Below are 24,628 nucleotides of genomic sequence, written 5' to 3'. Positions count from 1 at the left end.
ATTAAAAATAGTTTTGTTCAAATACTTAATCTATTATTCTAGGTTTCTTTCCCTCTTTTCAGTTATTACTAGCTAACAGAAACTTAAAGCAAACACTAATAGTTTTATTAATAATAGGTTTATGTGACTTTTTTTCTGCATTTTGATAAAATCCAGATTCTTTGGTCACTTCACTCAAATTTCAAGTGAAACTTTACACAACATACTGGTAAAGCATTTTGGAGATTTTTTTTACATTTGAATTTTCAGAATGTTCATAAGATCTCTGAGTATATTTATAAAGTTTTTCTTTGTAGATGCTTCTGGCATCAGGATACTGGTATGCCCTTCCATCACTTAAAAATCCAGCCATGACAACAGTGAATCTACTTCAAAAAAATTCAGTAAAATAGTGAATTTAGTTCAATTGACAGACACAAGTTTTCTTCCAATGTAAAGGTATTGCCAGCAGAGATAATACAAGATTTTGTCCTAAGAGGTAAATAAAGCTCTGAAAAGTGTTTTATGTTCAGAAACCTGGGTCAAACTGTTCCCTTTCAGGTATTTTGAAACATAAAAGTTACCTACTGCAGATACTAGGAAACAACTTGTTGTTCAACAACTAATAATCTCAAGAAATACAACAGAATGCCTATAGCTGCAGAACTGAGAAAGCAAACTACCAGGATCTGCAGGATTTGAAGGACACTAACTGCTGTAGTTGGAGGAATAAAGATCTGTGTGTTGCTGAAGGAGTGTCTTGGGCAGCAAATGTCTTTGCCTCCTATGAACCAGCACACAAAGCTGCTATGTGGCAGTTTAGGCAATTCAAGACTGACCTATTGTCTCTCTCTGCAATAGCAGCAGGAGGGTAAGCAGCCCATAATGTCTGTATGAAGGATTTGTGTGTGCTTATATAGATTTTTTTCAATTCCTTTTTTTGTCTCTCACTGAGACTTTGTTGTTCTTTATGTTTCTCCTTTATCATATTTTATGGCTGTCAGACAGTAGAAAGCTTGAAAATCTTATGTTGCATATTTTGCCATTTTACATTTCCTCACAGTGTCAGTTCTGACCTGCTTTCTTGAGTATCAAACTGTTGGAACTAGAAATACCTGTTACATTGGTAAGTCTATCATATAAAACCTTGGAGTTTCAGTTTTCAAATTTAAAATTATTCTGTAATGCTACTGCTCTGTGAAACATTGCTTGCTAGGATAATTTGGACTTGAAGTTGCAAAAAAGACAGCATAATAAATATTAACATCTGTATCTCATAAGCAAGTATGTGTTGCAGATATTTCCATTTTCTGGAAAAAAAAAAAAAAGCCTAAAGTCATCAAAATATTTTTCCCCAAGCTGTCATTCATGATTTTCAATAATTTCAGCTGGTTTACACTGCTAGCTCTTTTCTCCAATGACCAGAAAGATTTCACTCTAACCCTGGGTTCTTTCTATTAAAACATTCCATTTACAAAAGGCAGTTAACCACACCAGTGACAATATATGAAATTGCGAGGCTAAAAATTTAGTGCAGCCAGTAAAAATGGAAGGCTATTACACAAAGCAGTACAAATAGATGCAAGCTTGGCTCAGGTAGGGCATGCTATCTACTACCATCATAGTGGCTTATAACTGGGGGGAAAATTGTAGGAATGAGTTTGCCTCCCTATCACTCATCTTCTTTACAATGTAAAAAGAAAAGTAATACAGCTATGAGTTTCTACTCATAGCTACTCATTCAAATACATGCTCACCAGGTTCTTTGCTCCTTTCACTAAAGCCTTCAGTGATACACATTGCAAGAAACAAGATTACACACTGTAGCTGAGCTTCTTTTACATGATATGTAAAAGAATGGTACAAGATAGGTACAAAGGATCATTAATCTAACAGTTTTCATACTTCCATGTTCAAAATATGTTTAATTCTCCAGACCAGAGACAGAGAGAAAAGGTTGGAAAAAATGTCCTACACTGACTCTTCAAAGCTCATTTCAGATATAAATTTCCCACCCAAACTGGAGGAATCTCAGGTAATGACACCATGAAGACAAAGCCTTGGGAAGAAGATTCAGAATTCCCTCTTTGCCTGTACAAAAAAAATCTATATAGCAGGAGCAGTACTGTGCACTGGTTTTTTTCTGAGAGTAGCACTAGCTTCTTTCTTCAGTAAATAAAGAACATGTAATGCTGCAAACATTCCTCACACAGGAGGTGTGTGCTCCATTTGTGGTTGTCGCACAGTTTGAGCTGAAGAGATAAAACGTAAAGAAAATATAGATCAATGGGAAGAGGTTGACATCCCTTTTTTGTTTCTAAATGGTAGGGCAATAAGGGAGATATTCCAGGTTCAATAGCTGTTTTTTTAGATGCTTTCCTTTTTTCTAGTTAGGCTTTTCTCTGAGCTGTTATGGGGTGTTCATGTTTTAAAACTTCAGTTTCATAGAAAAGAGTAAATCTTTGCCTAGAATGAATTTAATATGATGGGGATCTGTAAATAGGATATTTTTCTTTCCCTCAAAGTGCAATGTAAATTTTATTTTGTGTAGCTTTACCTGGTTATATATATTTTGTATCACTAATGTGGGAGATTTCTGGGTTTTTGCAAGTTCAGGGCTCCAAACTCTCTCACCCTGGATCAGATGAACATCAGTGCTGAAAAAAAGAACACCTATTTGTGATTAGAGCAGGACCCAAACGGCACCAGTCTCAACAGCAAAAGCTGCTGTGGAACTAAATCATCTTTTAAGACAATCTTAGATAGGAAAGTCTAAGCCTAACCTCAGCTTCTATACTTAAACTAGAAGCATGTTTCTATATTGCTCTATAAAAGATTTTGTGCGTGCCTAAGCTACAACTCTGTTGTCTTACAGGCTGTTACAGACTGCTTTGAAGGCATGCAAAAACCTAGCTTTATGTCTCTTTTCACACACTTTTACTTCTTTTAATATCAGCCTGCCCAATTTTGGGGGGAAATAAAGTTGAGATGCTACATTTATTGCTTGGTGACTTTCACAGCACAGAACCAATGCAAGTGAGATGGGATGTGAAACATTCTTCAAGGAGAGTCTTTCATACATATGTGTTGAATAAACCCTGAGCTGAAAAGTAATTTCTCCAAAACTGCCTCTCAACCTGACACTCAGGCCATCTTGAGACATCTTAAATATTTCAGGGGGATTTGTCAATTGTAACCAAAAGACAATTATACACACGAAGAAGAAAGTGATGTATTTGCTTTTGGTGACAACTTGAATGCAGTGGAGTGTGATTTTTTTCCAGGTTTGCTGTGTTAGGATCAGGTATGTCTCTCTTTTCAGAGATATTCACCCCCATTTTACTGCTATAAAGGTCCTAAAAACGGTATCTGTTGTTTGTATTTCTTAGCAAAAGGAGAAAACCTGCATCTAAGCATAAATTAGAGACTACTGACTGTTGTTAGGCTGAAGATGCATCCAGAGACTGCAAAAATTACACAGTTTGCTTGAAATGTAATTGATCGTAATTTGATTGATCCCCTCTTATTTTCTGGCATGCAAAAATAATTGGTCCAATCTAACCACTAGTCAGTACCTACAAGTATTTGTGAAGTAGCCTGACACTTAAGGACAAGGTAATTACAAAGGTGGTAGCAGCATAACTAGAATTGCCTCCATTTTCTTATGCCATCAACCAATTTTCAGGCTGTTACAATAAAGGAATTTAGGGCTTACAGATGCAGAAAAAAAGCCAAGCATTCACTTCATTTTCTCTAACAGTGGCCTCCTTCCACTGAGTAGGAAATACTTGCTGACTCAAATAAGAAAGGTGAGACTAGGCTACCTTAAAGCTCTGTTTTTCTCCTTTAGTGACAGTTGAGGAAAACATGGCTAGTTACTCATGATACATGGATACTTTCATGTGAGGTGTGCTGTTCTCTTTATGCACACACAAGGACACCCCCTCAAGAGTATACATTGTTTATATATATACTATAATTATATATAGTAATAATAAGTAAGCAATTATATATAGTTGCTTAGGCCAAGCAGCAGAATTTGTAATTGCTTTACACTGCACATTGATGTTACAGAACTAGTGATTGAGTGTCTGGATTCCTAAAGCCTTGCCAATTACAAAAGAGGATAAAATGATGCTCCTGAAAGACCATACTACATTGTAGAATTAGGAGCAAAGTGAAGACGTGCACATTTGGGCCCTGCAAATGAAATGTGTGCACAGCTCTCACCAGTGAGCAGTGGGTAATGGTGCTCACAAGGTGTAACTGATCAGTTAGCAATGCTTTCTCTATATTTATTTCTATAGCTTTATTTCTGTGAAAATCTTATCATTCTCCCCTCAATGAATAATGATGACAAAACATGTCAGTTCATGCAGAATGTGGCTATAAGAAGTGGAATATTTTATTTTTTGGAGGCAGTGTAAGGTATTGTATTGATCTTTAAACTACAGTATAGTCTGGATATAAGCTATATGATAGGCTGCCTATCATGTTGTGGCAGCTGATTAAGAGATGCACTTTTACTAGCAAAGTTTAAGAGGATCACAGCTTGCTTTTTTTTTTTTTTTTTTCCTTAATCAGAGCATGCTTGGCATTTGCTCCTTAAAATCAGAAATGCTTGAAGTATAACTTTTAAGTTCATATTTTTTGGGGGCTTTTTCTAAAGCACATATAGGTAAATATGCTCAGCATTCCCATCCGCCTTGGGCTTTGACTCTATTCTTAACTAAATCATAAAACTTGTACATGGGAAGCTAAAAACTACTAATGGCTGTACCAGGATGTAAATAAATCTGGAGCTAAACAGCCTGAGTTCTCATTTGAAAATTTACTTACTTATCCCACAATTTACCACTGTGTGTGTACACATGAATGTATGTAAGGACACAAAGATCATTACATGCGTGCGAGGATGTAAGAAAGGATTACTTGGATTATTTCCATATTTTGGAATGCATCCAGGTGAGTTTTGAATGTCTCCAGAGAAGAAGATTCCAGCCCTTCCCTGGGCAGCCTGCTCCAGTGCTCTGCCACCCTCAACAAAAAGCTCTTCCTCCTGCTGAGATGAAACTTGTGTTTTAGTTACGGTCACTGCTCCTCATCCTGTCACTTGGCACCACAGGAAAAGGTCTGGCACCATCCTCCTGGCACCTCCCTTTCAGGTTTTCCTTTGCATTAATTAGTTCATAAAGAGTAGGTCCTATTTTATTCACAAAAGTACAAGTTGAGGGGAGGCTGGTGGCGTTTGCTTGCTTAGTTGGCTGCGTTTTCTTTATTTTTTAATGGCAAGAAATTACGAGGCAGCTCCAGCCCTCATGGAATAGTATGGCTGCACTCATGCGGGACCGAGTCCCGCTTTCGGCAGTTCTGACCCGCCGCGGAAGGAGCAGTCACCACTGCCGCTAGGGCTGGTGAGCAGAGCAGGATGGGGCCGTGCGGAAGGGCAGCCAGCAGCACCCCGGGCGCAGGGAGCCGCGGCGGGGCGGACCGGACCGGAGCGGACCGGAGCGCAGCGCTGCCCCGGCAGGGCGGATCCCGCCCGCCGCCCTCACACCGCGCTCGCGCCGGCCGAGGGCGGGCGGGGGGCGCTCCCGGCCGCCGCCACACGCGGCCACGTGACCGCCTCACATGGGCAGCATGGCGGCGCCCAGAGCCGCCCGCGCGCTGCGCAGCGGAGGTGAGTGCGCGCCGCCGCCGCCGCCGGGGTGAGGCGCGGGCCCGGCCGCCGCTCTGCCCTTCCCGCCGGCCGCCGCTCAGTCGGGGCTCGCTCTGAAATCGAGGAGCGAAAGGTCCCGCCGCCGCCGCGCCTGCCGAGGGCTGCGAGAGAGCGCTTCGCCGGGCGGGCGGGGGGCGGCGTGTGGCGGCGGGGCCCCGCAGCGGCGGCCGCAGCTGTCAAGGCTCGGCTCCTGTTCAGGCGAGTTCCCCGGCGCTGTGCTCGGCCCGCACACGGCACCTCCCGGGGACCCCGCGGTGCGGGAAGGCGGTGGGAATGTTCTGCTCTGCTTCTGCTCTGGTGATTTTTGCTGCTGAAGTAATGTGACATGAATATACGTGTTTCTTCTACCAAGCCGTTCAAGTGCAGATTCCTTACCTGCTGGCACGCCCGTCTGTGTAATGGCTTGTCAGGGCCCCTTGTCCCCCGTGCCCTGAGGATCTCGGAGCACTTTTCTACCACATAACCCTTCACAAGCTGAAGTCCTGTGCCCATGTCCTACATCCGACTTCAGCCCCATGCGCACTTAAAAGCCCGATGTCTGCCATCCAGTTAGAAGAACCTAGCGGATTACATTTGCTAAGCCTTCCTACCTTCCGCTCAGGCATCAAACCTTGTTCAGCTTCCCTAGGGGATATGCTTTTACAGAGCCTTAGAAAGTGAAACTGTCATAGTTAAGACAAGACTGATTAAACAAAATCCAATTTTCCCCAAATCGGACAGTTCAGTATAATTTAATTTGCAAATACCGAAAGACAAAAGTAATTTAAATTATGTTTCTGTTCACCTAAGGCTATCTATTCCATCTTAATTGAACAAAAGTTACTTTTTTATAGCCTCTTATTCTTTTTTAATATATCTGATGTTACATTTTTATAAATGATGAAAGTTTTCTTTATTATGGAATTATTTCTGCATAAATTCATTTGAGCAGCAGGGATCTTGGAAGCTGTATACTGATTAAATGCTTTATCCATATATCAGAAGGACTTAGACTAGCCTAAAAAAACCCTTTATTAAAAAAGAAAATTGACTGAAAAATACGAGGAAATTAAAAAGTACTTTTCAGTAATCATATAGGGAAGTTATTTGAGTAGTCTCTGCCTTGCTAATATCAGAATTCAAACACTTTCAACCCAAGGAGAAGGCGCACAACTCTTTAGGGTGTGAGTGGTTTCCACCAACCTTTGTGAAATAATGTATGCTCAAATGCTGCATTTCAGAGTGGACTAGCAATGGGTTGAACTGCATTTTAGCTGGCACCTTTTCTTGAAGAGTATTCAAAAAAACTTACAGGTGATGCATAAGAGTGTGAATTGAATTTATTATTTCATAAAAGAAAGCTAGGAAGTGCCCAGAGCACAGACACATCAAGTCACTGTCACAGTTTGTAGTTAGAAATAGTATGGATTGTGTGCTGATTCACTGGCTTGTAAATGGTCTGATTAGATATTATCACAGTTTCAGGTATTACTGTAATTGAATCTGTGCTACTTTATTGGTAATAAAGTAGGACACATGGAAGAACTGCATTTATATCTACAATTGTATCTTAGATGGTTTAAAGCATAGTAATCTCTTACAGATCTATTTATTTTATACAGGTGAATTATTGTAGAGTAGAAGCCCCTAATTTCTTATAATGAAATTTCAGGGTTTAGAGCTACAGGGAAATAATTGATGAGAAGACATCCCATGTAAATTGAGTTACTTTTGTGTTCCATACTGATATAACTGATTCCTGATCGTGCTTCCCTAAAGATGAATAAGAATTCTGTGCTAAGCTGTGTGACTTACTATGGGCCAGGTTTTTAAAGTCAATTCAGTATAGGCTGGTGGGGTGTGATACATCCCTTGCATGTGAGGTTTGTGTTCCCAGGCTGGCTGTTTGCTTGGTAAGGGGCTCAGCTGCCTTGTTCAGCCCCTTGTGGAACTGGGTTTCCCCCCAGGCTCCTCAGTGGGGACCCTGGAAACTGCCCCTGACTGGAACCATAGCTGTCTCCAGCACCACAGAATATGAGATGTTATGGGATCCTTCTTCTTCTGTGACTACAGAGCCTTTCAGAAATGTTTGTTTTCAATTTTTTTTTTAAAGAATGTTACTCTTTCCCCTCTGTTAGTAAAATGAGAAGAAAATGCCTTAAGTCTTTTTTAATTTTTAAGAGGGACATAGCTGGAGCTGATTCTGTTGCAGTACAACTTCAGAGCCTCACACTTTCAAGTTTGCACAGAAGTGCCAAGTCTCATTAGAAATTATTTGGGGTTTGCTTGGGGTTTTGGTTTCTTTTTTTTTTCTTTCTTTTTTGGGCTGTATAGGTCACAAGTTTGGTTCACAAGCCTTGTCAGTAATGCATGGTTGAGTATTTTCTATATTTCATAGTTAGGTTAGCCAAAACTGTGTATATTAAAGGAATACTAAACCCTTCTCCAGAAGGGTATTTATATGAAAATCATCAAACTATTCTGAAGCACTACACAAGTTACAAACATTAGTTGGGCTAATAAAGAAGGTGTAGCAAGTAACTGAGGCAATGTGAAGTGATCTGGTTTATATGCTCTAGACAGAATGCAAATAAGTAATTTTACATAGTTTTTCTTTCTGGTCAGACATGGCTTTGACATTTAGGAGGGTAAAACTGGTAATGAACTTTTAAATTGCCATTTTATGTTGGACTCTGCATATTACTGGACAGAAGTGTGCTATGGGGTCTCCATCTGGGAAGTGATTAAATAAATAAAATACCTGCTTTACTGACTCTTTTACTGAGCAGTGTTTCTGATACAGTTAATTTCTTGCTTTTTTTTTTAATCTGCAGACCTTGGTAATTCTCATGGTTTTACAAAATTCAAACTTTTCAGTATTTCTAAGAGGAAGTAAAAGGACTCAAAATTAGATTATTTTCTTTTTTTTTTTTCCTGAAATCAAAGTATTCATTTCAGATTTTTTTTTGCTGCCATATGCTACTGAACCAGTCTGTTTCCATCTTTCTGATGGGGCATTTTGAAACAGGAGTTATATTTATTTTTTAAAAATTGTTATAGCTTGCTCTTTGATAAGCATATTTAATCACAAATTTCAGCATATTAGATACCATTTTCATGTTAAGAATGAATCATAAAAATCTTCTTAGCACTATTAATATTCAAATGGTAGAACTATCACTTTGTATTTTTCTCACTGTTAAAAAGAAATTCAGAAATGTACAACTCAAACAATTAATACTCACCTATAGTAACTTCCAGTACTTTTAACCTATTCTTTTTTCAAAAATTAACCATAGAATATACAGATAACAGTTTTGGGGAGACTTGACTGTTTCCTGGTATTCCAGACTTACAATTAAATACGTCCTGTAATTCTGATTTTTTTTTTCACAAATGAGAAAAAGTGGTTTAAACTTGTGCAAGAGAATTTTCAAGATCTAATGTGCTTGGCTGCACTGTGCAATATATGAGTTGGGCAATTAGCTGGAAGAAAGTATTAATTCAGATTTTCCATTAATTTGTAGACAGACTTATGTCTCCAGAATTTAACATTAGCATTATGAGCTGCAAGTGATGCATGGTGGAAGTTCAAACCATTTGATTGTAGTACACTTTCAACATTTTTTAAATGATCCTAAGGTAGTTTCATCCCTGTCTCAAAACTAATCAGGCAGGCAAGGAATTATTCCCATTTCAACTGTGCAGCAGCTCTGGGGAAGATGTGCACTTTCATGGTTTGAGGCATGAGAGAAAAATATTCCCCTTTCAATAAAGTGTTTAATCGTTCTCTCAGTTGAGAGGTAATGTATTGTTGGCAGCACACTGTGTCTTTTTTTCTGACGAGATCTATCACTTCTGGCTGTGGATGGATGTGTAGGGTGTGGTTTCTCTGTGAGCTCAGGTCTCTCAGTGTTAGCTAGGGTTGCCTTTAAATGAAGGAAAGTCATTAGCAGATGTCCTGAAGAGCTGCTGAAAACCAACATTTTCTGCCACATCAACAGCTTTAGTGACCCACACCTACTCTTGTAGCCATTCATTTCAGACTAAGAAGTCTTTTCTCCTTTGTAGGAAGGTGCCCATTGCCCTGGCACCAGAGTGTCACCATTGTGGTTGCAGCTAAAACCCACATGGAGACAAAGTTAATGATGAGTTCCCGAGGAGCTGAACTTAGGTTCAGCTTTTTGTGAATGCTTTCTCTGCTCTGCATGCCTTATGTCTTGGGTGCTCAGGTCCCAGGTAGTGTCCTGTATCTGCCAGTGTTTAGTCTGTGATAAATATATTACACAGGTACATTTTCATATGCCAGAAGTTAAGAAAAGTAAGCCCAGCCATAATTCTTCAGAAAAAATTGACCTTGTGTGGAAATATATTTTGTATGCATCACTTTTAATTTTGCAGAATTCTCCTTAAAGCTCACCTGGAGCTTTCTTTAAGCAGAAAAGAGCTACTTCCTCTTTCCATTCCTATGGCAGAGCTCTGAGGCTTTTCCACCATCTGCAGAAGCTTGCTGCCCTGGTGTGGTGATTTGCTGAAGGGCCATTGTCCACCTCTGTGCATAGGCTATTGACCCTGAAGGAAAATACCATGAAGCTCTGGGAATGACTCTGGAAAGAAAGTGGGATGCCCTGCTGTAGGGAGGTGTCTTGCTGCTGTGCTTCCAAAGGGGATTTTACAGTGCTGTCTCTGTCTTCACAGTGGGACATGGGGATGTCTGGAGTGAGGACTGTTGGCATGCACAACTTCTACACTGCCTGCCAGAGCCTGCTGTCATCTGGCATTTCCTCACCTGCCTGCAGATGTAGAAGCAAAGGCTCAACATTATACCATGTAATAGGGTAGAAAGTCTGAAATGGAAATTCATGTCTGTGATTTAATTCAAGATACTCAGTTCAGTGCTGCCTCTGGGCAGCAAAGAAGGCAATCTTTGTCTCTCCTTTAGGTGTTGCTTCAGTCTTTTACTATTCAGGCTCACAAATGCAGTGTTAACCAACACACACAAATTCCAGTGTTGTTCTGCAAAGAACTAAATAACTGATTTAACCTCCTCTATACTCATACAGCAAATCAGTGAAATAAAGAATACCACTTCACAATCTTCAGAGATTAAATTAAAGGGAACAAAAATACAGACTCCTCAAATCTGTACTGGAAGATGATCCTGCCAAAGTTATGTGCAGGATCAAACTATGAAGTGTCTGGCTACTTGGTCCTTGCATGTTCTGTTACTTAAAACATCAAGAATAGTGGTAGAGTATATGACAGGTCTCTAAGCTTGTTTAGAGTAATATAAAGTGTTTGAGGAGAAAGAATGAAGGATTGAATCATTCCTAAAGAAATTCTGGACCTCAAATAGTGAATTACCTTTTATTTTAGAACAGATAGCTTCACTCCCTAAAATCACAGGATCAAATGTCCTGTGAACATATAATAAAACATTTTATTTTGCCTCTGAGAGCTCACAGTGCAGGTAGCCAAGCAGACAGAAGAGGCTGAAATCATGAGCACTAGCTGATGGATGGAGAAACTCTAGCACTGAGGGAGTAATTTCTGGAGGGTTTTGTGGCAGCACAGCATCAGCAGGATGAAACAGGGCCTGAGCCTGCCCTGGTGCCTGCTGCTCCTAAGTTACCAGGCAAACATGCAGTTTAGCAGTGGACATAGGTAAAGTGCTTTCTAGATTTACATGCAGAATTTCCTTTACTCAAGTTTTTGCATTGAATTACCCTACCTAGACCAGAAGCTGAATTTAAGGTGCACATAAAAACAACATACCACATAGTCTGTAAAGTTTGGGATTTGTGTGTCATGGATGTTCTCTAGCTGTGCAGGGGAAACCCTATTGAGCCAGTTTGGCACAGTTAACCTCATTTCTTGTGTGGCTTTCCATGTATAGCTGTAGTTGGAGTGTAAGGTTGAGGATACCAAAAAATATTTCTGTGGTGTTCTGGTATTCTCTTTTTTTTTATTCTGAAGAGATGTGGATTTTGGCTGCAGTCACCTTGAAGGCAAGCTACTTCTGGTGTTGAACCTGTTTTGATGCTAAAGCTGCAGTGGAGGTCTGTGTCATGAAATCTAAGCTGGTTTTCCTTTCCATGATATTTGGATATAATAGACATGATGTTCTGATTGTGACAGTTGTGAATCAAGAGGAAATTTAAACAAAAGCTTAGGAGATGCTTTTGAGCATTCTTCAATGACAGTCCTGCTGGTCCACTGCAATTTGTGATTTCAAAGCTTTATGGAGTACTTGATCGTGTTTGCAGTCTGAAAAGGCCTTTTCTGTGCTAAGACTACCTTTAGGACACCCAGTTACAATGATCTTCCCAACTGGGCATTGGTAATTTTCCTTTTTTGGTTCCTCCTTCCTTCCCCACTCCCAAACAAGCATATTCCTGTAGCACTTCAAAATGCACATCTAGTGAGAGTCTTGCTGCCTCTTCTTCTCTTTTGACAGTTTGACATGATGATGTGCCATGATGGGTGGCTTGCAGTGCTTCTAGACACCACATCCCAGTGCTGTTGATCTAGCAATACTTATTAGCATGAAAATTTAATTTGAAAATATTTTGAAGTAATATAGTGGGAGGGAGAGTGGGTTACAGGGCAATGACTTCTCTTTAATGTTTTGTCTATTCAAGCTATTTGTATTTGTCACAGTGGTTTCTTTCCTAAGCATTTCTATTTAAAATCTGTGTTTTTTAAAATATGCTTGTCTGCCCGATCCAGCTTTCATATTATCTATGTGAAGAGGCAAAAGAACATATATAAGGAGCAGTCTGTATGTTGTAAACTCTTTGCCTTGCAGTTATTGCATCCTGTAGAAAGAGGCTGTTTGGCTACAGCCTTGTTTGAATTTCATTTTTTAGTTTTCAGTTACACATTTCTGGAGTCTCCCCAAGCACTGCTGTTACCTGATGGCGCCTATATTTCATCAAGTTTAGACAAGCAGTCTACCTGGACTTAGGCCCAGAGGAGCTGCCATAACTGATGAACATGATCCCCTCTGCCTGGGAATTCAAGACCTATAGAACCACGATTCCCAAGGGAATTGAAAGAAAAATGTGTTCAGACCTTGCCTCTTGCTTTTTTTTTATTTTCTTTGTTGTTTTTATGGAGCATTGCCTTGTACTGATGGGTAGCATACTTTACCACAAGTGAAATCTGGTACTGGTTTGCTGATGATTAGGAGAAAAGATTCTTTTTAACCTACCCTGAAAACAGGAGCAGGAAAGAATAGAGCGCACAGAGACAGACACGAGTTGCTGTGACATCTCTTCATTACTGCATACAAAGAAAGTGATGAGTTATTAAACAAAATAGCAAAAAATGTTGTGGCATTACGGTTGTGATGTTGGGTGGTTTTTTACTGCATCATCATTGTTAGGCTTCCAGAGTTTAGTGGATAGAATTGCAGATTTAAATTTTTTTCTTGCATGCTGCTCTTTAATCTGTTTCCTTCTTTTGGAAAAACTACATTATATAAAGATTGCATATTATTTTAGCTGTAGAATATTATAGTGGAGTTTTTAATTTAGAAAATGTTTTTAGAATTTCTTTGTGATTGCAGAATGAATGTTAATGTTCAATGTAATTAAATCTAATTTTATTTCCTGTATGTTATATTTTTAGTTTGCTCTTATATGCCCTTATTTTCATTGGGAGTTGAAGATTTGACTTCTTTTTTTAAAAGCATGGTGTTGGCAGTCAGGCATGAGCTCACTTTAAATCAATGAAATAATAAGCTTTAAAGTCTTCTAAATGTGGGGAACTTGTAATTTCTGTTTAATGATCAGGAGTTGTTTCTTCATTTTGTTTTGGATTATGTGGGCTTGTTATTTTTTTTTCTTTATAAGTTTAAAACACTAAGGTGGGGAAGAGTAATTAAAGGCTGCTTCTTTCTTCTTATTTTGCCTTTTATATCTAGGTCAGCTGGGCAGGCTGGCAGAACTCTTTTAGCTACATACATTTTTGCCATTCATTTATCTTTTGCTGCTTGTGCTTGGTTATACCATTACTTGTAGAGAGACTTTTTTCTTCGATATCTTAAGAAAAAGTGGGATTAGTTTTTCTGTTAGTGTAACAGTTTGTCTGATTAACCTATACTTTTAAACATGAGTGTTTACCCAGTGAGGAACTACAGTGGCTGGAGAACTTGCTAAGCCCTAGGCTCACAAATGTGAAGAATAAACAGATAAGGATTGTCAGATTTATATATTTAATCTAGTGACTAATAAACATCTGAAATTAATATGTTATTACTAAAAGGTCATTATTCATTTTCTCTGTGTAAGGGAATATAAAGTCTGTTGTAGCACAGTATGTGTATTGTATTGTTCACACCTTCCACGTTTCTCATCTGCTCCAGATTTGACATTCCTGGTATTTCTGAGGTTTAAGAAGAATCATATCTGATACTTTTAAAACTCAGAAAGTTAAAAGTACAATCATGCAGCATAATCACGTTAAAATTTTTGTTCCTGTCACCAACAGGAAAGAGAATTACAATTCTTGAAGGCAAAATTTCATTACAAGTTTTTAATAGTTAGAGAACACCAGAGGAGTGAAGCTGTTTTCTTGAATTGTGGCAGTACTCAGAGGCCAGAGACTTCAGGGTTCTGTTGTCTGACTTTTGGAATATGCTGCTCTGGAGTCTATGCAGCAGCTAGAAATAAACAGGGAGAGAGGCAAAGGCTTCTGCCAGCGCAGAGGCTTTTCCAGCTCACTGCTTGATGGTGAATCAGTTTGAGAATCTATATTGTGAGTCTCATTTTAGTGTCTCATGGACTTCCCACTTCCTGGGGTTGGTGATCCTGGAGGGAGCTGGCAGTCCTTGAGAACTTACCAGCTTTGGGAAAGGGCACTCTGCCACTGCCTCGCAGTAAAATAAGTTCTCCTGCAGCTCTGTGGCTCAAGAGAAGGTGTGAGCTCAACACACAGTGGGGCTCAGGTCCTTCATGAGGCTAGGAGCCATGAGCTAGGGATATTGGGGCTGGTAGTGAGCATGGCTGTGGATGAGTCATTGAACTTTCTGTGGCTTTCTCTACCTACAACGCAGATATTTATCTACCTTGAAGGTGCATTGGTTGAGATTAATGAGTTGTTTCTAAAGCACTCTGAAGATGAAAAGCTCTATCAAAATGCTGAGTATTGTTATGTATGAGCTCTTGAGTGCATAATGGCTGTTTGCCTGCCAGTATTTAAAGCAATTTATAACACACCATGTATGAAGGCACTGGATGAAGCCAAGTTGTAGTTCCCATTTTTGAAAAGTAATATTTTGTGTTCACCAGTTCAGATCACACCACTGGCCTTTAGCGTTATCTAGGGTGAAAACAGACTCTAGAAGATTTTTTAAGAGGAACTGTTTCAAAACATTAAAATTGTGTTCTTGTATAATAAGGGTTTCTTCTCAGTTGGTCATTTTTTACCATCTTTGTATGACTTGAAACAAGGTATGGAAAGTTTGTTCATTGTTCTTTTAGAGATTATGTCCTTTCCAAATCAGTAATGTCTTTCCCTTCATAATTTCTGAAGAAAAAGGAGAATGTTAAAACCCAAGTGTTCAACAGGCTTCTGTGCTGCATGCAAGCCTTAGAAGGAAGAATAAAGGGCTCTTCAGAGCTCCTTGGAGGTCTTTTGGCAGACATACTCTCTAGTGTGCAGCCTGAGAAAACTTCCCTGGGTGTTTTTGAAAGTCGCAATGTTCTTTTGAGTTTAGATTATAAATAACAGCCACTCTAACCAGCTCTATAAAGTCTCCAGCTTTCACATTTTAAATATGTTTATGTTCAGGTATTCATTGTTAAAACCTGTTTAAAGTTATGTTTCATTTTAGATCAAGCTTATTTTGAACCATAAAGAAGTATTGCAGTAATAACACCGTCTGAATTTATACATTGTTACTTACAGCATATCAGATGTTCTGTGTAGAAATTTGTACACTTCTCAGATTATCTGTTTCATGCTTTCTTGTACATAAATTTACATTGCATCCTGCCTTATACATTTTTTTAAAAAAGAAAGTCAACAAATGTGGCATAACATTGAAAGAAATGGCAAGTTTGTTTCTCATATAAATTCCAGCTGTTCTGGAAGTCTCAGATTTACTGATAGACACAGGTGAAGATGGAGTTAGGCAGAAGCAATAGTAAACTCCTAGCTTCCCTCCATGTGAAATGGACATGCTTTATGTAAGAAATGATGCAGTCACTGCAGATCTATTTGTATTCTGCTTGACTTCTCAGCTCTTGAGTGTGCTTGTAAACTCATCTAGTGCTGTTGAGTTGAGGTCCTTTTCCACTGGACAAAGTGGGTAAACATCTCACAAAGACATGCTGGGTTGACACTGAGAGGAGGTGTTGCCCATAGTCATTTGTGCAGATCTGAGCAGCAAATCACACTTGTGCCTTGTGCATGAAATGGTAGGTGATGACCAGGCTTAATGTCATTGCCACGTCCTTTTTGAACTAACTCTTCTGAGGTGGCTAGGCAGGTTGACCTCTCCAAGCCATTTCTGGTTGTTCTGCACTGGTTATTATTATTATTATTAACAGAATTCTGTGAATCATGGTAGAAATGGGTGTTCTTTAAAGAAGTAAATACAGTAGCGGGTCTTGTCTGGGTTTATAAAAATTTATTCATGCTCTAACACACCCTGCTAAATCAGCAGAGTCTCAACTCATGAGAATAGTTCTCTTCTGGGAAAGCATATATCAAAGCTTGCTCCAAAAGATCAAGTTGTACCAGCAAGAATTATTTTACTGGTATAACTGTCCCAGCAGCTTTCTGAGTAGTACCATTATGTTGTCTAAGAGTTTTGAGTTGTAGAGTACTCTCCTTAACTAATAGATGTTTTCTGGCAAGAATGTAATTGCAGAGCAAACCAAAGATTGCTCTGAAGTGGCTGTTTCTAAAATCTCCTTGATAAAGACAGTCTTGTTTTTGTTCATTTGGAGGTTGTTTTGTCCAAATAACTCTTCTCTAAAAGCTGCTTCACAAAATCAGGTATAGAGTGAGGTAGCTGATGGAAAGACTTTGGCAGAGCTTGCTGCAACAGTATCCCCAGCTGTGGAAACCAGGTGGGTGTGGCAAACAGGTTGGTGGGGCGTTGGCAGCTGAAAATTCAACTTGATGAAAATAATCTGCTGGAGTGTCTGGGGAAAGGCAGCAGTTCTCTCATGTCTCCTCCAGTGTGACAAGTGGGGACAATAGGCTACCAGCCACTGCAGGATGAGCAAGCATGGCCCAGGCATGGGCATAGCGCTTCCAAGGACTGTGCCATTGCCAGGGGAGCAGCCACAGCAGAATCAACTTCATTGTAGCTCTTTGCCTACTGAATACAGATCAGGAGCCATGAAATTGTGGCCAGGGCTGTAAGACTCAAATTCACAGTCACATCACTTTTCAATAGGCCATGAGTATAGATTGAGATAGACTTCACATTTTCCATGTGAAAAAAGTATGCAGCAGGATTCTTAGCATGTAATTGACTGAATCCAGAAGTTCTGAGTTGAGTTTACAGGTTAGTAATTGATTAAATGGATGTCCCTATAGAGAATTTCGTAGATTACTGCCCAGTTGTGCACACAAGGTAGCTAAACATGCTCAGGAGAATTGCCTGTCATATTTTGCTGGCAAGTTAGATTATCTTCATCTTGTGGAGAGCAAAACACTTATTTCTTATTATGGATTTACCGTCTGTGCAGAAAAGACTGTATAAACCCTTTTCAGTCTAGAAAAAGGAGTTTGAGGCCTAAATTCTTGCAAAGACTCCTTGCTTACTCTGTCTAGCTTAGAAAATCAGACAGTAGAATAGTCCAATAAACTGTACAAAGTGAGTGAATAACCTGGTGAAGATAGCTCAGAAATGAGGGTTTTGGTTTTGTTTTTCTTTTGTTTGGTTTGGGGTTTTGTTTGTTTGTTTTGGGTTTGGGGTTTATTTTTAAATAAATTAGTCTGAATGTTTAGTACACAATAATTCTGTTACTTTCTGCCTGTTTTATACTCATGTTCTTCCCCTTTATCATTTTTAGAACAGCTTCCCTTTCTACACAAGGGCCATGTTATTTATAAATTGCCATTTTATTTGCCATATGCCATATATGAAGTGGGCTGTAGATGGTGGTTACATGGCTTGAGAATAGAACCCTTAATTTTGATGTGTTTTATAAACAATTGGCAATAAACGGCCTCATCCTGTGTCCTTTGACTTCAGCGGGAGCCCTGACAAGTGTGTTTACGCCAGGAGAAGCCGGCTGCCAGTGCAGCGGAGCGGGCAGTGCGCCTTTGCTTTCAGCACAGTTGTGTGTCCCCGTGCCAAGAATGAATTTTGCCGATTCAGATTTGCTCAGTTTGTCAACACACAGCTCCCATTGAACGTGGCAGGACGAGAATCATTCTTGGCACGGGGCCGCGGGCAGCGGGGCCGGCAGCGGCGGGAGCCGAGCGCGCCGAGGGGAGCAGGGCCCGGCCTTGGCCTCCGCCTTCCCGGGGCTCCCCTCTCCCGGAGCATGTGCTTGCTGCTGTTGGAGTGCTGGGAAGAGTCACTGGGAAAAAGGGATTTCCTAGGTTCGTTTTCAAGGCTATTTTTTTGTGTGTGTGGCTGTCTGGATGATTAATGTGAATAGGAAAATACTGTTGACCCATTTAAATCATGTTAGACAACTTCCATTGCTCATCTACATAATGAAATACACACTGAACATTACAGCCTGAGTATAAGAGCCAGTGAACTACAAAAATAATATTTTACTCATTTAGATTATGAAGTAAAATATAGGACATTAGTACTAATGATAGTATTAAATTTTAAGCCATGCAAATTGCAATTGTCAGTGAAAAAGAAGTATAAGTTGAAAAGGCTATTAGCATTTCAGCTTTAACAGTTAATTTCAGTAATTTCTTTTTTCTGCTGGTGTGCAGCTTAAAAAAGTCCATACGCAAAACATTTCATAGTAAGTGCAGAAGTGTTTGTTTTGTATTGTTATTTAATTTCAGTCATTAAAGAAATGTTAGAAATTAATTTGCAATATTAAATATATTAACATTTTGTATTACTGAGAGTAAACTGCAATTTTTGCTCAGGTAAAATCAAATATTAAAGACAAATTATTAGTAACCAACAGATGAAATAATTTTAGGCATTTATTTAAGCACCAAAGCAAGAACTGAAGCCTTTAAAAATATGAATTTTGTCAAATAGAAACAGAATTGTCAGCATTTTAAACTAAATACAAATTTTCAAGAGCTGAATTTAGGCTAACAGGTTTCTATGGTTACCTACCTTTCCAATAGTTTGGTGAGATGTGTAAATAGGCCTGTGAGTCACTAGTAATTATTTGGATTTTGTTTGTTATAGTTGTAATTCTGTGTTCAGTTTGAATCTAATACAGTTCATACCACATGCTTTGGTTTATTGTATATTTTAGTGTGTATGATTGACAGTGATTGAGCATTTCTTATGGAGTGCTTGGTTTTTTTGTCATAAGTGATGTATGTTGGTACTTCTGAAAATGTAAACAACTTCTTCCTGTATCACTGTTTGAGAAACAGAGATTTTTATGCTAAAAAGAGGTCTTTGTAAATGTTAAGCAAGGAGATAAGTAAAAGGTGTTTAAAAAACATTTAAAACATCTCCCAAACATTATACTCTACTCTTCCAAATTTGATCCATAATTCTATCATTATAATTCACTCAGTGACCCAAATGTCACATATTTATGAATAAGCTTCCAAGTTACGCATAAATAGCACATGGTAATGACTGACGGGTTTAAAAATAAATGTTTTAATCAGGATGCTACAAGTTATCTGCCACAATCTCTTGATTAGAACATCTTCTTGTGCAGAGCATTTTCTTGAAATAAAAATAAGAGCTTATTTCTACCAGTGCCACAGCAGTTTAGCAGAAAAAGCTGTAAACCCTCAGACCTCTGTGCTCCTCTATTTTGAAATCTGGATCATAGGATGTAATTCCCCAGCCTTAGACTCATCACTCTAGCGAAGGACGCATACCTGTTTTCTCAGTAAACACTTACTGTCCCAACAGAACTTGTGTTTTCAGATGAAAACAGGACAATACAAGTAATTAACAACTTTTAACACAAGGCAAGAAATACTACAAGCTGTCAATTTTACCAAATGAGTAGTAATGTAATCTTATTTTATTTAGGTATTCATCCCAAAGTTGTTGGCCATGTGCATTTTTTTCCTTAATTTTGAGATAAGACTGACCTATGATTCAGAAATCATCTTGTGTCCTTAGAGATTTGGCTGTAGATGTATGGAAAATAGTTACTGCAGAAAAAAGACTGACTGCCTGTTCTCTTTCCATGTGTCAAGCTACACGGAACATGCTGATACAATGTTCAGGAGCATTCCTAAATTTCCTATGCAAAGATTACTCTTACTTCAGCAATGTTGCTTGCCTAATGAAAGGGTGGAAAACCTTTTAAGGATTTTATGGTGATCCAGACATATTTTTTCCATTCCAGGTGGAAATTTTAAAGGTTAAAGTAGGATTTATTTTTCACATTTAATATTGTGTCAGGCATGTGTATAGGACATAAACATGCCACTTGGAAAACAGTTGTTTCACAGAGCACCTGAAAAGATTTTAACCCAGTAGGATTCAGTAAATGTTAGAGCTGTGGGTGGGTGCAAATAAACAATTAGATTTGATATTGTGATGTATATAAGGACTATTTGAATAGCTTATTTTTTTAATCTGAAACAAGTGCTATTTTTAAAACTAACTTGTTCCAATAGTTGTTTCTTCCCTACAAAATCAAAATCATGAAGACAATAACCAGTCTTTCAAGCAAAAGTAATTTCTCTGATCTTTTAAAAAAAATCTAAAGATAGATAGAAAGTACTTGGAAAATGTATTTAAATATGGAAGCCTGAACAGATATGTTTCTCATTCTAATTTATTCATTTTATGATAAATTAATTTACTCAATAAAGGAATGCAGTAACATAAGAGGAATGTTTCTCCTGCTAGTCAGGGAAGTTGAAACTTGCCAGATGCTGTGATCTGGAGCCTAAATTCCCTTGATAGTAACTGTGATTGAAACCCTTAATATTGCTTTGTGCAGCTTTTGTACTGGACTTATCTCATTTTGCAGTGATATTGCTTTAGACAACACTGTCTTTTTATTTTCTTCTTGCGTTTTTCTGTCAGAGAGGAAAAATGTAGTAGAAATAACAGTGGGAAGGAAGGCTGTGCTGGAGGACTGCAATGCTCTGTTCCCAGTGTCTGTACAGTTTGATCCCCTGTTCTGTAATAGAAAATTCATTTCCTTTGGTATAGTAATGAATATCACTCAGCTAGAGTTAGATTGTACTCTGTATTTTTTAGGTCCTATAATAAAAGGGGGAAGTACTGTTTAATGATACCAGAATTTTACTCAGTCAATTTATTTCTTACACTGCCTTGGTGTGACTGTGTGTGTGTATATATACAGTTGAGCAGTTCTGTAACTGCTCAACTGGTCAAAGGAGATTTTAAGGATATAATACTTATTTTTTTTCTTCTTGTTTGTTGAAGTTGCACTGTCAGTTGCTGCTGATAAAAGGTGGCATCAAGCCAGCTTCCTGCAGGAGCTATGGGGAGGGTCATGGCTTGTCATGACCTGGGCACCGGTACTTGAATGTTGTTATTATTGGGATGAAGTACCCTTAGGCTGTCATCCTTCCTGTAAATAGAAGGGGTTCTGAGTCTCTGTGGTTTCCCAGTTTACCAACTTGCAGAACAGCTATTTTGTTGGCCCTAAGTTTGACTGAATAATGAATTAGAAGCACAGCACTATTCCAGAAGGCACTGATTCATCATTTTAGTCTGTTAGTCTAGACTAAATCATAGTAAGTAAAGCAAAACAAAATCTGTTTCCATATAGTTTATAAACTTACAAACTCATTTATATTGGCATGTAGCCAACAAATTGCCCAGTTCCACTCTGCATGAAGGGCAGAATTGTAATTAGCAGGGAGTGTAACTGAGGGCCAAACCAGACTTTTTTCAGTGACATGGGGGGTCACAGTGATGCTGGCACAGGGGCTGACTCTTCTCCCCTGGAGTCGGTCACCGTTTGACCATTGCTATGCTTCGTTGCCTCTTAGGAGAGTAACAAGAACAGTTCTGTTAATGCCTCTATTAACTAAACAAATTCTGTCGTTAATTTCCAGAAAAATTAAATAAAACAATACCAATTAGAATATAATGTTTGCAAGATACTGGCCTGTGTTTCAGTTTATCAGGGTAGGGTCATAAGCATGCTGTTGTTGAAGTTTTCACCAGTGTGTTGCTGTTGTAACTGAAGTCACATCTATCCTGATGAATATTTCATTTCCACAATCATGCTGTTAAAAACAGAGTGTTTTTACCCTTTCATTTCTGCTTTCTCTTTTCCAGTACCATCGTGACAGCTGTGGCTGCGTCCTGTTTACAAATTGCTGCTAGTCACATTTTCAGTAGTCCTTACGGGTTTTGCTTTCCCCTAGTACATCCAATTAGGAGGAAATATTTCTCACAAGCAGGGACTTGCTCTTCTCCTTGTAATGACATAGTTCTGCAATCCAGGAAACAGTCCTGCATGGTGTCCATGTCCACGATTTCCTGATGTGGGAAAAACGTGTGGAAAGCATCTGGAGAGGAGGAGACCCCCTTTACCAGCTTGTTTCCTGTAAGCGAAATTGGAAGACCTTGTCTGTGCAAATAGATTTCAAAATAGAGTCTGCCCTTTGACTGTCTCCATAATTACACAGCGCTCTCTGTATTTTATTTGGCTGCCAGAGCAGTTAACCCCTGGAAGTAAGGGGCTGATGATGGCGTGACCAGCACGGGTATGCAGACATGACCATGTGAATACACTCTTGTTTGGAGAAGCCTGTCATTAAGACCTTCTTATAATATAATTTTACCAAATTTGAGAATTATGATGTGTTGGATTATGTTGATTAAGATACGTTATATCCGTAATGTACAGAAATGTGGAGGTATTAGTTGCAAAAAAGGAAAAAAAAAAGAGAAACAACAAAAAAAAGTTCTTTCATGGCTTTGATGTAATCAACATCTGTCAACAGAATGAATTTGCTTTTGTTTAATTTCAAGGGCTCTTGTCCTTCTACTTTGCCCAATCAGTTTCAACTTCTGCCTCAGGCATTTCCCTATGTTGTTCTTGGAGGTTTTTTCCTTTTTTTCTTTCTTTTTCTTTTTTTTTAGCAAATGCGCAGGTTATTGCATGTGAAATGTGAGCTGGTCTTCTGCTACACAGGTTACACAGAGCTGGAAAGAACCTTTAATCTTTCCCATCCTATTTTTGAAGCTTGGACATACCTTTGCAACAGGGGGGTTACAAAGTCAGTGTTTTATTAGACAGTTAGAGTTACAATTACAAGTAAAGGTCTTTCAAACCACAGCCATTATTTTGGATTGAAAAATGGGAACATTTAGTAATTAGCAGTAAGAAGCTATGTATTCTTACCTAGTTGCCTTGGCTGGATTCCACATATTGTTCTCCTTAGTGATTTTTAATACCTCATTTTAAGCTTTAATCCTCAGAAGTTTCAGCAAAATGAGTATATGAAGAAGCTAAAGAAGAACCTAAATTATGCTAGAGTATTAAAATTACCTGACAAGCCAAATTAAAGATCTCTAGTGTTTTACCTCCAAATGAATATATATTAAGAAAATCTCCACAGTCATTCTTTTTTTTCAGTTTAAAAAGAAAGATTAAATCACATAATTTGAGAAGAGTTGTCAAAACAATGCTTTTGATGTTGTTAACTTTATCAAGAGCAAGTTGATTTTATTTCCTAAATAGTTTTGAATGTTAATTCTTGTGATCTTAAATAATTTTGGTATTCTGCTTCTGTTGATACTATGACTAAATTATTTTAAAATATGTTAATTTATTTCTTGTCTTTTTTAAGAGGCACCCTTGTATTTATTGTAGCTCAGAACTGTCATGAAGTTTATCCATTGGTAATATTTTTGTTAATTGCTTGGAAAATTGAAATCTTTCATGAATAAATACCAAAAAAAAAAGGTTACTAACAATCACATTTGATGAATCATGTAAATGAGCAGGTTTTTGCCCAGCTACCCCACACTTCATTCATTGGAAACATAGCTTGATAAATTGCTGTAACTGTTAAACAGGAAGCATTAGAAAAGGGCTTATGTGAGAGTTCATTTTCAACATCTCCCGTTAAAAATACTTCTTGACCAGAGGAAAATCACATTTAAATTACTAAAATCAACTTAATTAAGGGTCATTAATAGAGATACACATAAAAAACTCTCCACTCTAGGAGTGAAATGAGAGCATTTCATTATATAGTGTAACATGCATGAACAGATAACAATTAAAATAGCCCTAGAGTAAAAGGCTAATAAATATAGGGCACACTGTGCTGCAAAATCAGTCACTTAAAAATGCTCCCACCCATCATAATTCTTGAATGCCATATTAAGCCACTCTGACTGACTCGTTTAAAAGGAAAAGAAATGTAATTTCCACACAAGATAAATTCATCTGGTAATTCAGAAGAGCTCACAGTGCACATTGACACTGTTAATGCAGAGGCAGGTCTGGAAGGTGTGCTGAGGAATCCAGCGGCTCCGGCAGCCGGGGTTGCACAGTGGGACTCACTGACGGAGCGGTTGGCAGGGATTTTCTGTGCATCCCAGCTGCTCATAGGACTCAGTAACGCTGCTGATCATTCTCTTAGTGCAGCTGATAGTCAGTATTCTATTGCTTCTGCCAGGTGACCTAGCCTTGCTGTTGGGCTACAGAATAAACACCTAAAGGGTCACCTTTGTGTCCTGGCTGTGCTGGTCTGTTACCAGCCTACCCAGCTTCACACACCGTGCTCTCCTGTGGCTGCAGCTTCTGCTGGAAGATGCATAAAGGCCACGTGTATGAACTGTCTTACAGTAATTAGTAT

General features: G+C 38.7%; 1 protein-coding gene across 4 annotated transcripts in view; it reads left to right on the top strand.

Annotated features, from left to right (window-relative positions):
• The first annotated feature begins 5,524 nt into the window (after window positions 1-5,524).
• Window positions 5,525-24,628, top strand: part of METAP1D (methionyl aminopeptidase type 1D, mitochondrial) — a 43,750-nt gene continuing 24,646 nt past the window's right edge. The window contains exon 1 of one of the 4 annotated variants that reach the window (XM_071434909.1): window positions 5,525-5,659. In XM_071434909.1, the coding sequence (XP_071291010.1) occupies window positions 5,611-5,659 (49 nt within the window). In that variant the 5' untranslated portion in view covers window positions 5,525-5,610. Of the gene's footprint in view, window positions 5,660-17,919; window positions 18,248-22,061; window positions 22,363-24,628 lie in introns of those variants that run through there. The other 3 variants (XM_071434910.1, XM_071434908.1, XM_071434907.1) reach the window with 3 other exon arrangements.

This window comes from Agelaius tricolor, unplaced genomic scaffold (genome assembly GCF_023055355.1).
Source record: "Agelaius tricolor isolate 1412-34295 unplaced genomic scaffold, bAgeTri1.0.p SCAF_10, whole genome shotgun sequence".
Taxonomy (NCBI): domain Eukaryota; kingdom Metazoa; phylum Chordata; class Aves; order Passeriformes; family Icteridae; genus Agelaius; species Agelaius tricolor.
Note: the sequence above shows the minus strand (reverse complement) of the source record. Positions and strands in the feature narration are given on the sequence as shown.